The 17,181-nt window shown below is 34.6% G+C and overlaps 1 protein-coding gene across 1 annotated transcript in view; it reads left to right on the plus strand.

Annotated features, from left to right (window-relative positions):
* ADAMTS19 (ADAM metallopeptidase with thrombospondin type 1 motif 19) overlaps positions 1 to 17,181 on the plus strand; it is a 130,645-nt gene that overhangs the window by 77,902 nt on the left and 35,562 nt on the right. Inside the window, exons 9-15 of the mRNA XM_066569073.1 lie at positions 574 to 714; positions 1,295 to 1,445; positions 8,546 to 8,647; positions 11,027 to 11,157; positions 12,720 to 12,889; positions 15,876 to 16,003; positions 16,672 to 16,792. Coding sequence (XP_066425170.1) covers positions 574 to 714; positions 1,295 to 1,445; positions 8,546 to 8,647; positions 11,027 to 11,157; positions 12,720 to 12,889; positions 15,876 to 16,003; positions 16,672 to 16,792 — 944 coding nt within the window. The remainder of the gene's footprint in view (positions 1 to 573; positions 715 to 1,294; positions 1,446 to 8,545; positions 8,648 to 11,026; positions 11,158 to 12,719; positions 12,890 to 15,875; positions 16,004 to 16,671; positions 16,793 to 17,181) is intronic.

Raw genomic sequence — 17,181 nt, forward strand, 5'->3', positions numbered from 1 at the left:
TGTAAGGATGATAAGTCTTTATAATCAAAATCAATTTAATTTCTTCATCAGTGTTATTGTTAACAAGAGATCGAAAAATTATTTAGGTGTTTTTTTCTTTAGACACAATAATTTCCCGTCAAAGTAGTGATCATTTTAGTATTCTATAAAATTTCAACCAATCTGTTCCATATAGAATGAAGATAGAATCACTGCCAAAATATTCACTGATCTTAAAAAATAAGAGTATGTTGCCCATTTACAAGAGAAATAATATTAATTAAACTTGCAATTGTGCAGTTCTGAAAATTCCAAAAGTTGTCCAAAATATGTATTGAACTTATTAGAATGCAATATTTCTCATCAAATAGATGCAGCTCCACTTCCATCTTTAATTATAAAATTGTTGTCTACACATGGTTCCATGCACTTCTATGAAAGATACCATGGAAAAAATAATCAAAAGTGGTTTCCTACATGTAATATATATGAGCTATTTTCAGCCCTTTGCAAGAGTTTTAACTTACAAAAATTCTGAAAACAACCTGTTACTTTGTTTCACTTTGTTTTATTTTTAATAACTTCAAAATTCAGCATGGGGATAAACCACGACAATGACCACCCATCCTGTGCAGATGGTGTCCATATCATGTCTGGAGAATGGATTAAAGGACAGAATCTTGGGGATGTTTCATGGTCTCAGTGCAGCAGAGAAGATCTGGAAAGATTTCTCAGGTATATAATTCAAGAAAAGAACTCTTACTGTATGTAGTTTAGAAATAGATGCAATAAATATACTGAAATAATAAGTTTTCAATTGTTTTTACTCCTCTGGGAGATTTGTTTTGCAAAATCTGTCAAAATATTTTAAATCATCACAATCTAATATTAGATTTATTAATATCTGTTTTCAGCAATGGCGTGGATTTTTATGTTTTCAGGGGTATGTTTATAATTTTATACACTTATATAAAAATTTTTTATGTATCACTGTGTTTACTATATTAATATGCTGTGTACTGAAATGTTTGGCCACCAAAACCTTTAACCATTAAGCACATTTTATGCTAAAATGTTGTCCAGCACTTTTCTGAAATGTTGATCATTTATATTGTTTTTCTGCAAATGTAGAATAACAGAACACATTAACTTATAACAAGCAGGCCATATCATTTTAAACATGAGCAGTAGTCCAATGCTGATGAATAAGAAAATTATAATTGTCCATGTATTTTGAATGTTGTATACAAGTTTAAGTTGGCATGGCAATCAGACCCTCGGATTTCTCAGTGTATGAATCTCTGCATATTACCAGGTCAAAGGCCAGTAACTGTCTGGTACAGACGAATCCTCAGAGCCTCAATTCTGTGATTATTCCCTCTAAGCTCCCAGGAATGACGTACACTGCAGATGAGCAGTGTCAGATTCTTTTTGGACCAACTGCTTCCTTTTGCCAAGAAATGCAGGTAAGGCTGTGTCTGTACTTCAGAAAATGCATCTACCATCTAATATTTGTTTGACAGTAGCTTTTGTACATGTGTTTGATAGAAAGAGAATATGGTATCTTTGAAGTAAGAATTTTACACTTGCTTTCCAAAAATTAATATGCGCCTATACATTGGTTTATCTTGTAAGTGTTGCTTTAGGTTTCTGAATATCTTGAAGCATGTTTTACTGATACTTCCCTTGTACATTAGAAACATAAGATGTTTCTAGTGTTAAGACATCTTGTTGCAGCAAGTGGAATATTTGCAATTTATTATTTAGGTTCCATTTTATTATGGCTTGGGTACTAGACATCTGTTTCTGACCTTCAGAAGATTATGCTGTGCCTGTGCAAATTTGGAGCAGTAACAGTGGTGTTAATTGGGCCCTCTGCACCTCTGAGCCCAGGCAGAGCTGTACAGTGCCATGAGAAGAGGAGTTCCAGTACTTAAGTCAGTTTGCTGACCTTGCTTCATGCCAGTGTGAAGCAGTGTCACTATATTAGCCTTAAAAAGACAGGTTAGCAAAATTGAGCAGGTCTTCATAATTTTATGATCTTCATCTGATTGAAGAAGCAGTCTAAGAATGATTTTTACAGAGAAAAGTCAACCTTTTTTAGCATCAACAGGAGAGACTAAACATATTTGATACCCTTAAGACACTAGCCAAGACAAGATGGGAAGACGATATACAAATACGTAAAGAGCATGTAGTATGGATTGATAAAGCAAACACTAGAGGAACTGTGAAATAAAATTTCATAAGGATTCAATGGGCAGATAGCCTGAAAAGGTTAGGAGTACTAAACAGCAAAACATAATTCCTTTCTCCTTTACTTCTTCAGTTCTCTTCCCGTTTTCAGTTTGGACATAGTACTGTTTTTTCAGAGACTTTCACTTAAACTAATCTTTATCTAAAAGATTCTCAAAGGAAACATTGCAGTGCATGTACTACTAAGGCATGCTGAGAGCGGTATAGTTGAAGAGAAAAGGAAAAAACAGCTGTAGTTTAATGGATATTTTTCTAGCTGTCTTATTGAAAACTTTTTCCCTCTTAACATGAGCAGTAAATCTCAATGTCACAATTCTACAGATATTCTTCATTACTTCCAAGTGGTTTTTTTATGAATTTCAACCTATGTCTTGATTTTCAGTACTTTGCTTTCAATGGAAGGATGTAATTTCTGGTTTTCATTCTCTAGAAGCCTATTTTGAACAAGGAAATTATTGTGTCTTTAGTATTTCTTGTGGATCTTCTTTAACAGTTAAAGATTCTCAAAAGTAATTGAAGAAAGAGATAAATGTCAAGATTTTCTGTTGGATAACAGAAATCTTTATATGCTTTTCATTTGTCTGGATAAATTCTCTTCCTATTACCTTTATGTTTTGTTCTTATTCATATATTTAAATTCAGATAGTCAAGTTGTCATATGCCTGTTGTGTTTGTCACAGATTCAGTAAATATTTGTCCTTCAATTTCCTAGCTCTGAGGCTTCTGTGGTTTACATTATTATTTTAGAAATATTAGGAAAATTAAATTCAGTGAATATTACCAGGGTAGAGTTCAGCTGTTTGCGTGGAGATTATTTAGGTTCTAGGTGCTCATGGCTAACTGTCCATTTCTAGTCATCTTCAGTCATATTCCCCTCTTCTGACATTCTGTGTGTAAGACACCTTTCAGCTAAAAAAATTATTTTCAGCCAAGTAAATATGTCTGCTTTTTCCTACTTATGGGATCATTGCTTTATATTTATATTAAATATTTTTATTTATAGTAAAATCAACAGAACTTTCTGACAATTTTACTGTAATATTAAATATTAGTATTACTATACTATTAAATATTATTAAATATTTGTATTAAATGAAACACTGTAATTTATATCCAAGTGTAATCCAAGTTTGCTGTGAAGAAAGAATATAGTAATGATGTAAGACAATACAAAAGGCCTATGTTTTTTCAACTATGCTTTTTTCCTGATAAACTGCAGTTTAATTTTACCTCTCATCATAAAACCAAATGTGTTTGTTACCTGACGACCTTATGGTCTTAACAGTTAGAAAAAGAGAGCTCAGTATCAACTGCGGAGAAGACAGCAATGGGAAGAATCTTCTGCAGTTTTCCCGAAATCTTCTGCAAAACTGGTAACCCTAAACTGAAAATTGTATATTGAAATATTGAACCAAGAAATTACTGTAATGAATTTTTAAGAACCTTGGATCTATTAGAAATGAATAAATGACACTAAGGACAAAAATGAGAAAACATGGTGAGAGTAGAAAATAATTTTTCCAAAGCTTCCTTCCCGACCTTGGTAAAGTCATCTTGTTGATTTTCTTCTGTGTTCTTCTATCTAAGCAAAATTTACACTCTCAACTTCCTCCCAACAAAAAAAAAAAAGTCCAAGAAACTTGATGCTCAGTTTCTAGACATGAAGAGCTACTGCAGAAAGCTTAGGCACTATATTCAAATCTTCTTCTTTCGTTCCATACTGTGGGTCTTAAATTTATCTCTTCTATTAGGGAAGTTGACTGCTAATCCAGTTAGATACAGAATTTCTAAATAATAGAAATAACATTTCTGTGGTGAAGGGGAAACTCAGAGCAATGGATAGAGTACAGCCCAGAGGATTAGAAAGTTGTCCTTCTTCTACATGGTTTTTTCATATGTGTGAAAAGAAAAAGAAAGTTACCGTTGGAATTCAGGTAGAAGCAGACCATTTAAACTTTCTAGAAATCTTTCATGAATTCTAGCACATGGACTGTGCAACACCAACATCACCTATTGGTGAAGCACAGTTACTTGGTTGCTTATTTTGTCCTCTTCAGAAATAAAAACATGTTAGATACAAGTAACAAATATGTTGAGTCTAACCTTGCAATATTAATTGCATTTTACTTAATATGAAGATGACTCAAATTTCACTGTGTTGACTGTACAAATTATTGTGGCTGCTATTGAAGAAATCAATATTTAGAATATCTTTCTAAGTTGAATGTGGTATTTCATTACATATTACATAATAACTGTATTAATTTATTACAATGATTATTTAATTATGCATAGGTAATCACTGAATATTCCATGATATCCAGACTACTTCTTTTAATCTCTATATAGTCTGTCCTACTCTGCCAGTAACTGGAAGTTTATTATGGTTATAGTTGTTGTCCGCAAGCCAGGAAATGAGAGAAACACACTCCTCTAAGGTTCATTTAAATGTCAGTAAATCCAACAATTTATAGCCCAGGATTTTTTGGGCATGTTCTACTTGCTGAACAGTTCATGCACTTCAGTAAAACTGTGTAAAAGATAAATTATGAACTATGTCACATCTTAAGTTTTCTGAGGCTGGGAGATGATTTAATGAAGAGAATCCCATACAGTCTTCTTCATTAAGCAACGTATAACAGCTATTTAACTAAGGAAACAATTGAGTAATGATGAAAAATAATCTTTATTCTACAAATATCAGCGGTACAATCAATAGTGCATTTCTGCTGAGATACAATTTTCTACAATTGTTATTACTCAGTAATACTTTAGGACTGCACTTCACAGTTGCATTACATGACAACCTCTGAGAAATGCTACTGGTGCAAATGATGTTCCCTTGCTATCAAGAATTCCTCTTTATTATTTAATTTAATGAATGAAGCAAAGAACTGAAGGAGCTGCTTCAGTCCTACTCCTGCATTTTCCTAAGTGAGGCCCTCCTACTCCCCTTTCATAAATGGTAACTTTATTTTTTCCTTTTCATTTTCATTCAAAGACTTTTTTTCATATCCTAGGTAAAATTTTAGACCCTAGAAAAGAATGAGTGGATCTCCAGGTTCAAGATTTATACTGTGTCTCCATGCTTACCTTTTAAGGGAGCCAAGTTTGCTTTTATGCCCATGATGTCTCATGCGAGAATCAATTAGATCCTAACATTGTTTCACATAACAGATAGTGAGATCATGGCCCAGAAGTAGTTCTTGATGATTAAACAGGATTGTAAAACTTGACAATTTAATGCAATTGTTGAACTATTAAATACTGGCTTTTAAGATTAAAGTCCAGGATGTGAATGCTATCTGGTCAGTTCCACTAAAACAGTTCTTGTCATAACACAGCTGTGATCTTTGCAAAGAAGTAGGAGACTGGTTATATTTCATGGGGATTTTTAAGGCATTTCAGGGAAAGATCACATGAAAACTAGAAAAGTAATGGAAATACTATAGTCCTGGGGAAATATCTGTCCTCATCTCAACCACCACATTTTAAACAATCTTGACTTTGCACAAATACTGTTGTAAAATTCCCTTTTTTTCTCTGGTCATTCCTTTCAATTGAAATTTCTTTCCATATGCTTACGTGATTGGAAATGTATTCTTCTGATTCACATAGACCTGCCTTACTAATTTAATTAAATAGACAGAAACAGACACAAAACCTCCACAAAACTCCAAAAGTGGAGTGACCTCTGTAATGCATTGTGACTTCCATGTTCTGTTTTACAAGATTTTGCTGTTAAAAACTCATGACTAACACCTTCTTTCAAAAGAAAAAAAAATCCTTTGTGTGTGCTTGGCAATATTTTGTTTTGCAGTGTACACACAAAAAAGATTTTACAGATTGCGAATAGGCTAATTTCACAATTATAAGTTTTTAATCTCCAATGTCTGTCCCTTCCCTTGGTTCATCTAAGAAAGCTGTGATGGCTGTTAAACAATACTTATCATAGATAACTGGTAAACCTTTGTGAATATTACCTTAGCTACCCGTATTTGCCTGAAGAAAGTTTCTTTTAAGAGGAGTAAAATCCTAGTGTAGAAGTCTGTGCCCTGATTTTGAAGTGGCTGTAAAGTTCACAAGTCTCCTCCATATTTCTGTTTGCTTTCAAATCAGTCTGGATCTGCTTCATTGCAGGTTGCTTATAAAAAACCTATATTTTGTGTTACAGTCTTTCCCTGGCCTTATGCAAAAATCCTTAAATGTCAAAATAAAGATACTGACAATAATCTCCATATCTCATACCTCTGCAACAGAGTCTGAACAGTAACTAAAGAGTCTATTTGTGATTTGACTGGAATGAAAAGCCTAGGGGGAAAAAAAAAAGCAAAACAACTTGCAAGTAAACTACCGATTTTAGTAATTCCATACCTCCTTTTTCTTGGGTTTGGGGAGTGTTAAAGTCTAATACTGAGTGCTTATTTTAGCAGAAGTGAGTGTTTTTAGAATGCAGTTCACTTAAAGCCCAAAGTAGTTTCTATTTGGGGAAGTTAGGTCATGGCTCAAAGGGAGGTGGTATACAAGAATTTGTAGAAATATGAGATGTATAAAATGTACATTAGCAAGCAAAGAGTGTTGATTTGATTTTCTTGATTTAGTTTACATGGTTCAAGTATGTCTCTGTGTTTAGGTACTCAAAATACCCAAAACCCTGTAAATCTGACTTAATGCCTCTCTATATTTAGAAGAATTATTTCTAGATTTGTAAAGAACTGTTTGTTGTAAGCCATTCTGCAATCATATTCAAGTGAAATTAAGCATACAATCAAAGTGTTTAAGGGAAAAAAAAGCTTAAAAATGTGATGTCACAAGAGAAAATTTGCCTGTATTTTTTAAAAACTTAGATAAATCTGGATGGCTTTTCTACAATTGTATTTGCTCATAACTGAAGATTTAAAGATATGAAAAAAATTAATTAGGACAATTAAATTAATATATTTTTGTGGAGTGCTATCAACAGTATGTCTTTCATTTCCTAATTTGTCATGAACATCTGATACTGTATCTGATCTACTATTGTCATCATCTACATTGTTTAAAAAACAATGAAGAAGAACAGAAATTAGAGTTTGTTACTTGAAAAATTCTTGCTAAAATTACCCAGGAACAGGATAGGACTTCTGTAGCTGTGTTTCGGAGACATACATAAGTTGGTTGTTGTGTTGCTAGCTCAGCTTCAGCAAAAAACTGCTACAGAATGAATCAAGAATGAGCCTGACTGCTGCTATCCTGTCTCTTGTTTCCGTACAATGCTTCAGACCTCTACAATCTTTGATTTTTTTTTTCTTTTTTTGATAACTGATTTTACACACATTTTTACATGTAAGACTCCCAATGGAACTGCCCTGTTCCTTGGTTCAAACACAATCTTTCGTTGAATTGTGTTTTGTCTGCTCCTAATCTTCTTTCAAGGTAGCATAAGATTTATGACAAGGTTTTCATGCATAGTGTAAAAAGGCACAGAGACTCTTACTGGGTGTACCAATATAACAAATCATTTCACTCAGAAAAAGCAGGTCTTCTGGCAGCTCTGTTTTAAAAAAACCCAGCTGTTCTTTATCTTTTATCCTGCTTGCATCACCTCCCCCTCTCCTGATCCTTCTTGCCTCTCTTTGGGCAGTATCCGTTGTGGAGGATCACTGTGCATATGCAGTAATACTCAGGCCACAGTTCAGCCTCACGTGACCTCTCTTCACTTCCACATGTTTTATTATTAAGGGGGAATAGACAGCTGGGAGAATGCAGTCCTGACTGAAAACCATAGGAGAAGGAAGACTTTTCAGGGAAAAAATAGGGAAAGCTGCCAGGAAAATTTGGGAAATGTGAGCCAGCATCCTGCAAGGCTTGGCTTTCTCTTGAGTAAAGTAAAAAGTATTTTGTTCTGATACTTCAGAGGGCTTTTCTTTCCATTTCTAAAATTCATTGCTGACTTGCATCCCTGTCATCTCCCTTCTCTTCTTTCCAGCAAAAATATTTCATTTGTCAGGTAACTTTGTGTCTTCTTTGTGGAGATCAAGTTTGATGGCTTTTGGATTTTTTTTCTAGAGTGATAAGTGAATTCTAGAGGAATTATGAATTATTGAAGAGCATGACAGTAGCAGTCATTGGGGTAGAACAAACAAGAGGGATCTGGAAGTCGTAGAGAAGCACAATTAATGAAAGTCTAAGCAGAATCTGCCCACATGGTTTTTTTTTAATGTTTAATATGTCTTCAAATGTATTTCAGTACCATCAAACCAGTGGACTGCATGCAGAATGTAATTTTGCATAAGATCGATTTTGTGCTTACTCTTTGTTTGGTTTTCAGCATGTCATTTGCACTGGGTTGTGGTGTAAGGTGGAAAGTGAAAAGGAATGCAAAACTAAACTGGATCCACCAATGGACGGAACAGACTGTGACACTGGAAAGGTATGCCTCTGGTGGAAAAGCAATATCAATTATACCAAACATCTAGCATTCAAGGAAACAAGCTGAATAGTTCTTTGTTGTTCTTTAAAGTTCCTACTTACCGCAATTATCATAAAATAAGCTATATACAGTTGAATGCCATCACAGACACATTAAATCAGACTTAGATGAATTGTCCTTCAAGAGCTTTCCAGTTAAAATTATTTATAATCTTTGTATATATCTGTAAATGAATATAAATAACCTCAAACAGAAAACAGAGAAAGAGCATACATATGTCTTGGGGTTTTCAAGATACTGTGCTGACAGCCATTTCCCACAGGAGTGATTTACTCTTTGAGTCATATTACATTCACCAGGACTCATCATTTTCCTAAAATCAAATCAATCAATTAATATCAAATGTTCAGATAACATGTTAAAGGAAAAACAGGTTGTATTTCTGTTCATATCTCTAAAATAATGACAATTGCTTCAATATTTTAATTCTGATAAAGTTCGTAGTTGATACTGTCTGAAGTCAATACCTGGAAAGTAAGAGACATGAGTTTTGTTTGATATCACAATTTTTACATTGAGACTGGCCTGCCCATGCTATGGAATAAGAAAGCAGAACCTCTTATGATGATTACACACAATTACTGATTGTAATTAAAACAGCTCATTGAGCCAGGCTAGAGAGATAGCTTATTTATGTATAGCAGTAGAAAACGATGCATACATCACCAAAACATGGCAGGGGATAAGAAAGATTTATTCTTCTTGTTTGCTTTATTATCTGTGCAGGATGAGGTTTAGGTTACACAAGTCACTGGCTTTGGGGTTTTTTTATTGGTCTTGTGGAGATAAGTATTGTTGTCTTGTGCTCCTCTTAGGGTCTTAGGAAGTGATGGAAATGTCATTTGCATAGGTTGTCCTACTTGGTTGGGGTTTAAGTCAAGAATTTTAAAAAATCCCTTAGGCTGTGCAGAGAGCAGATGCTATCTCAATAGAAAAAAATATATTTTATCTGAAGCAATAACTTTAAATGTATATGAGCATTTCTGGTTTGAAACATCCAAGAGCATTACAAAATTTATATTTTCTGGTTGTAAATCTAATATAAAGATGGAGACTGCCTATGAAGACTTTTTAAAAGTGGAATAATTATGCCTTCATTGTAATGTGACGATTAAAGAGAGAAAATTACCATCAGTTGATCAGTAAAGACCAGTTTCAAACTGTAGGTGAGAAGGTTACCAGGTAAAGATTCAGCATAGACATTAAATCTTACAGAAGTGTGTTCTAAAATAAACAGAAGTCTCTTGATTACATTAGCGATGCCTTTTCTTTTGCTATAAATACAAGACTTGTTTGGGAAGTCTGTTATCCATTGGTAACAGTGATTTACCAACAGTTCAGAAGGTAAAAAGAAATTAGTTAAATTACTGATGTTAATGGCATTAAGTGATCATTGTTTGCTTTGTAATTGCTGAATCATTGAATCATGAAATTTCTAAGGCTGGAGAATTCCTCTATTTCCTAATTCATGGGACAGATATTAAGTTGGTATAATTTGAAAAAGCACTAATTTTTGCAGAGTTGATGGTGATTTGTATGAGATAGGGACATAGGTTACAAAGCTTAACAATAGTGACTGGATAATTTTTGAGTGAGAAATTGCAGTTTTCCTAGTAAATTATATATGCATGCAAGATCATTAAACTTTTTATTACTATTTTAATAAAGGCCAGAAATTCTCTGGACTTTCTCAATATCAGCTTTTTGAAGCTTCCATTTTATCTTTGAATACAAATGGTGAACAAAATCTCATTTTCTCTGTTACTTCTAATATGTATTTCTGTTGAAATTGTCACTGGATAATGAGGGATGATGAAGTTCCTGCTGGTGGGAACTGTCATGCTGAGCTGAGCAAGTCCTGAGAACGGCCCTGGACACTGCGCTGTGATCATCTGCACTGTTCAGCTGGACAGTGATCCCTGCAGTAGGTTTGGGCTGGACCCTAAAATCCTTTCTTAGGCAATGCCCGATCTAAAATGAAGGGAGACAGCATATTATGGATACCTCCAATGAAGAAGATATCCTTCATTGGAAATGAACTTACTTTTGAGGTTGTGGACAAGAAGTGAAACTGCTCCTTGGCCACTGAAACAGAGAAAGGTCTCTGACTGTTGCATTTACTAGGACAGATAAAAAAGCTTTGGAGAGTACTAGGCAAAAATATATCTGACTGAAATACATCTGAAATACATCTGAATACATCTGAAAAACGATGTATTGAACTAAATGTTTACGTTGTGCTTCCTGTGGGCTTGTGGAGAAGTGAATTGTTTTGCATACGCCTTGATTTATTAACCTAAGAGCTGAATTTTTGCCTAGTGGTGTAAGGCTGGAGACTGTATCAATCGGACCTCTTTCACGGAGCCCATGGAGGGGGAGTGGAGTGCATGGAGCACTTGTAGCCGCACTTGCAACACTGGAATCAGCAGTCGACAACGCAAATGCCCTGGGTAAAAACAAGTTCAGGTTTCCATTGCTGTTCATCAGAATTTCTGAACAAAATTTACATCAGAACAGGACCCTATGAAGATACAGTTGGCCTTTATCTAAGCAATTAATACTTTATGAATACTGAAAAACACTTAGAAGAATGGGTATTTCAGGTATTTTATTGCATGGCAACACTACTTTGCATCTTTTCTGCTTCTGTCAAGACCCTAGATAATATTAATAGAAGAATAAAACTTTCTTTGTAAGCTTCACCTGAAGAAGCAACAGAAACTTAAATTTAAAATTTCTGACTTGCAGGTTGTTAGTGTGTAATCCCAGTCTTTAAATTTTTCAACTAGAGAAGATTGACTTCTGCTTCTCATGTGGAAAACCAAGGAACTGAAAGTTTGGTGAAGAGATCTTTCTACCCTCAGACATTTAGATAGACATTCCTCAGACATTTAGATAGACTATCTGGGAACAGAATTTAGATTCCTTATCTTGTGAAAATGAAAACCTTCTGCCTTTGGGGATAAAGGCTTTTACTTTTCACTTGAATTAAATTTGTTTCACTATATCTCAGTGACCACCTAAAAGGTCTTTTCCTTTTAATTACTCAGTACCAATTTGATTTTTTTTTGTGTCATTTATACACCAAGTGAAAAAGAAAAGAAAATATAGGCATAGGAGTGGGAACAGAGTGGAGTAATGAAGGCAAGTATAGGGAAAACTAGTCCAGAGTGGGTAAGACTCGAATCAACTGTTTTAAAAAAAGAATAATATAAGGGGGAAAATGATGAATTATGGAAAACTGTATAGCAGATTTTGGTGTAAAATAGGCAGGGGGTTTAAAAAAGATACATTTGCATAAAGAATTTTGACGAAAAGTTGTATATGGCTATAGAAAAGCATGAGGATTTAACAGAAATTTTGATATGCAGAATTCTTTCATAGTTCATGCCATTTAAACACCACTTTCAGCTGTGTACCTTAAAGCTCTTTCTAGAATTTATGGATGTCTTAATTTCATGCTCATTAATTCATTTTTCCAGGTTCCAGGCAAAGTTCCAAATAATGAACTCCAGTTTCTACAGTTATCTCTTCTTGTGCATTTGTTCATTAGCACCTGCAAGCACAGCTGGAGTGACCAAAGAGAAACAAAGCATTTGTCTGAACCCTGTAACACCACACTTGTAGAAAAAGGAGAGGTAGCAAATCTGCAGGTGTTGCTTCTTTTCAGTAGGCCCTTTGGCTCAGCCCAGATAGACAAAAATCTCAATTATATCAAAACTGTACCTGAGGCTCTCCTGACTGAACTCCTGCTAGTCCTCATGCTTTCTTGTGGCTAAGTGTAAATTGTGGCTTAGCAAACATCACTCCTCATATGTAATGTAACCAGTACAAAGAGAAGGCAAACATGTTTTTTTGTGTGACTTAAGTTTTTCATGAGTGATTTCTGAATGCTAAGTGTCAACAAAAAACCCTGCTATTTTTAATTTGTGTCTACCATAAGTAAACTATACTGTAAGTTTGACAAAATATTGCCAACAGTAAAGGGTTGTATTTATGCCATCTTTTCTAGTTCAGGCCTTGAAGGACAGTGTCATGGGCCCACAATGCAGTATAGGGTATGTGAAAATCCTTCTTGTCCTGCTGGAGTGCCTGCCTTTAGGGACTGGCAGTGCCAAGCTTTCAGTGTCAGATCTTCATATCAGAAGCATGTGCACCAGTGGCAAGCTGTCATAGATGATGGTAAGTATAAACTATCTCCCTTGTTCTTATAATCTGTTTAAATGGCTTCCAGCTTGTTGATATTGTGGTTAATCAAGAAAGATGTAGGTAAAACTAAAACAAACAAACCTCAAATCCAGTATTTTTGATAAGTTATTTTAATTTCACAGACAAGATCTAGTGGTACTTTTGTATGCTCTAGAATATTTCATCTTTTATTCCTATTGAATTTGTCCTTCTTAATAAGTAATAACTATATTTAAATGAAAATCCAGTCAACTTTTTCCTTTTTAATTAGAATTGTAGTATGAAGTGACTCAGAAATACAGCTTTCTGGAGTAATGCTCCATTATTAAACATGGCTATATCAGTTATATTTTTTACCTACAAAGCCAAAGAGGCAATGCAGATGTTGTGAGCCTTTGTTTTTGGGGGAGGAGAAAACTTAAAATTGGGAGTATTTTACATATCAGCGTTTGATTTGGGAGCAATGTGTAGATAATGTGTGCTGTAAACTTTGGTAAGATTTCTATAAATCCTAGTACCTATTGCATACGAAGTCCTGGCATACTGTATGCATGCTTCCGTGCAACAAACTTGCTTAAATACTGTATCATTAGGAAAATGCTCAGGTGGGAGTATAGTAAGGTCAGACTTACATTATCTGCAACAATAATGTTGGGGTAAAACATCAGTGACTAAGAAAACAAATTCCTTCTTACTAGAAAAGTGAACAGTATTTACTACCCCACTGAATTTTCTGTAAGTTCTTGTGGTTTAATTTATTGAAATTAGAAGCAAACAAAGAAAAAAGCACAACAAAAACACATCAGTTATGAAAACAGTTGACTTGAGAACTTCACAAAATCATAGCAAGCTGTTATAAAGAAAACCCAAGAATGACACAGCAGTACTATAAGCGTGTGTTACCAAATTTTAAGGAGTTCATTACTGTAAATTATTTTTACTCTTGAAACAATTTATCAGAAAACATTAGAAAGCATTGAAGACTGTTTTTGCTATCAACATATTATACGTTTAACTCGAGAAAGTGTTTTTCTTTTCTTCTAAGCCTTCTCTCAAGGTGCCAAAGGAAAACTTTTGATACTATTTTCATTAGGCTTGTATGTTAGTTCATTTCATTGTAAAAAGAACTCTCTCCAACAGTTACAAAGGTGCTTATCAAGTCAATTTGTTTGATTTGTTTTACTAAATTTTGTTTTAGCACAGGAACACATCATTTATATCCTAAAGGATCTAAATGTTTATCTGGCTTTGAATAATATGATTTAATTCAAATGAAGAAATCTTGACACTGTCCTGTGCCATGTTAATGAGTACAGATATTGTTTTCTGAGTGATCCTGTTATCTTGGGTTGTCCCTCAGGAGAAACAAAAGTGGACCAGCCAGAGAATGCCTGTATCCCAGTTTACATTATTCTCAAATCCTTAAATGTTTGCTCTCTTAGTTAACACTAACTGTGCACCATGTCCAAAATACTTGCTGTATGTGATCTCCTGTAGTCTGTTGAAGTTGTCTGGTTCTGTTTAGTTGCTGTCTCTTTGAGTTCATTGTCTTTAAAAAAGTGTTTAGGTCATCAATCTTGTGTTCATTTACAAAATGCTGATACCTGCTTAAAGCCCCCAGGGAACTTTTGAGTTTACTGTTTAAGGAGGATAACTGGAATGCAGAGGGCACAAACTCAGGCTGCTTTTTAGCTGGAGATGGCTTGTGTCTGACTAGCTTCACATGTTGGCAGAAGAGATCACATCTGTTGGTACTGGTCCTCTAGTGAAACCCTGAGGCTCTGTCAATTTTAGTAATTTAAATGTGCCCAGACCACTCTGTGTTGTGTAAGTCAGCTGGCACAAAACTCCTCTGTCTGTACTTTTCTGCTCCTTTGCATGCTAAAACTACTTTTTTTGAAAACAGTTCTTTGCAGATGGCAATTTCCAGTCTAGACGGAGCTGGTGCTAGTTAGCACATGCAAAAAAATGTGGCATAGACTGTTTTACAGTTCAGCTGTATAGACAGTAGAATTCCAGTGCCCCTGAATGTTTCCTGGAACTGTTTAATTTACTAATAAAAATGCACTCCAGGAATCTAGAAGTCAGAATGAAGTCAGAGTGGCATAGATTGTGTCCAAGTGAAATCAGTTTCAGGTTCAGGATTGACTTTTATCCTTTTAAAAATCTGCAACAGATTTAGGAAGTTCTGAGTAAGTACATTTGCTAACAAAGATATGAAAAAATCCTGTCATTTTGTACTTGGTTGACCACTGAGGAGAGACTTAGTTTCTTTTATTTGCTGTTACTTTCACAGTGGTGAGACAAACTTCATTGTTTATGATGTGGCCATTAGGAATACATGGATACACATAGGATATTACTACATTTTTATGCTCTTTCATAATTAGAAATTATTTACAGAATGTTTTAGGCATTTTTTAGAAAATTGCTTGAACTTCATAAAAATGTTAGGAATGATGTTTCCAGGGGTTTTGTGGGGATTTTTTTGTTGTTTTTTTAATGTGAACTTCGTAAATTCATATATTTTTCTTCCAATGGTGTGTCAGTTATTTCATTTTTTTCTCCTTGACCTGCACAGTTAGAAGGTCTGGAAAGTGTTAACTTTCTTTTTTAACCAATATTTATGATCTGACAAAAATATAGGAGAATAAAAGTATAGATTACAACCAAAATATTCCAACAGCTGTAATGTGTATATTCTTAATTGCAACAATGAGCATGACATGAGTACTGTGTAGGCCAAGTTTATAGCAACAGCATGCTCTAGGAAGAAAAAACCCCAAGCTTTTCAAACAGCTAAGAAATGGATCAAAATCTTTTTTGTTTTCCCCGTGTCTAAGATAACTTCTTACGCTAATGTAGCTGCATACCATGCATAAGCAATTATCAGTTTTAACAAGAGTATTGATCATAATTCTGTATTTCTTAAGTTCCCTTTTTCTAATAATGCACGTTTTTCCATCCATTGCTGCTACAGAAAAGCCGTGTGCTTTATTCTGTTCACCGGCTGGAAAGGATCAACCAGTTCTTCTAACAGAAAAGGTGATGGATGGGACGTCCTGTGGCCAGCATGGGCTAGATGTCTGTGCAGATGGTAGATGCCAGGTATGAGTTAATTGTTTTGAACCTGGGTATACAGGCACACACCAATATACATATATGTTAAGACTTTAGAACATTTTTATTTCATATTAGGCTGTTGTCAAGCTACCCCTGATATTAATTCATAGAAATGTATCTAACAGTAATGTGGAGATGCTTGAGTAAACTTAATTTGTGTTAAACTGAATGCTTTTGAGCAAAACATGGGTATAATTTATATTTACATATTCTAGACCTGCTTATGCCCTATTCAGAATAAGTCCTTAGGCTGACATTAATGGCACTTTTCCATTGTGGGCATAGCAAAGAACCATCCATATTTTGAGTAGAAAGCAGGAGAGGCACATTGTGTTCTCTTAATGGGAAGGCCTGTGGAGTGTGGTCTGATGTGCCACAGGTCCCGTGAGGAGATAAGACTGCAGTTGTTTCTGCAAGTTTCTCTTGGAGAGCAGCTGGTAGAGTTAGCCAACCACATAGGAAGAGTGAATGCAGCACTCTACATAAAGTCACAGGGGAATTTTCTATGGGACAGATCTCTGCCATGAGCTAGTGCCACCCTCATTCTCAGCAAGGCTAGGCATCTTGAGGAAGGGTGAGGTACTTGATACTAAAAGCAACTTTATGAAAAAGGTGGCCTGTGTCTCAATAGCTTTTATTTTCTTCTCCCACAGAAATTTGGCTGTGATGGTATATTAGGATCTCTGGCTCGTGAAGATCATTGTGGTGTATGCAATGGTAATGGAAAGTCATGCAAAGTTATTAAAGGTGATTTTAACCATACCAGAGGAGCAGGTAATGTCTGTTTATTTCAAATTCTAAAGAAACAAATAGCTATTTGATTACTTGGAGCATTGGGAAATTAAAAAAACTATATTTCTTCAAATTATGCAGCTCCTCATAAGAACTTTATATCTAGCTTTTTCAAGATACTAAGACATTGAGGATAAGAGTGCATAAGTATTTTCAAATTTTTTGCAAAGTTATTTCACATTATTTCAATTGCAAAATGCAGGAAATATCTTACATTAAGATACACTCAATTTCATAGGAGAGACTGATTTTTAAGGGGTATGAGAAATGAGGTTTATATTTTTAGCAAATAGAGTGTTGTAAATTCTTTTAGTGTTTAGCTTCTTTTAGTGTTCTTCAAAATAAAAATCCAAATTATTATTTTTTATTTA

The sequence above is a fragment of the Molothrus aeneus genome, chromosome Z (assembly GCF_037042795.1).
Source record: "Molothrus aeneus isolate 106 chromosome Z, BPBGC_Maene_1.0, whole genome shotgun sequence".
Lineage (NCBI taxonomy): Eukaryota > Metazoa > Chordata > Aves > Passeriformes > Icteridae > Molothrus > Molothrus aeneus.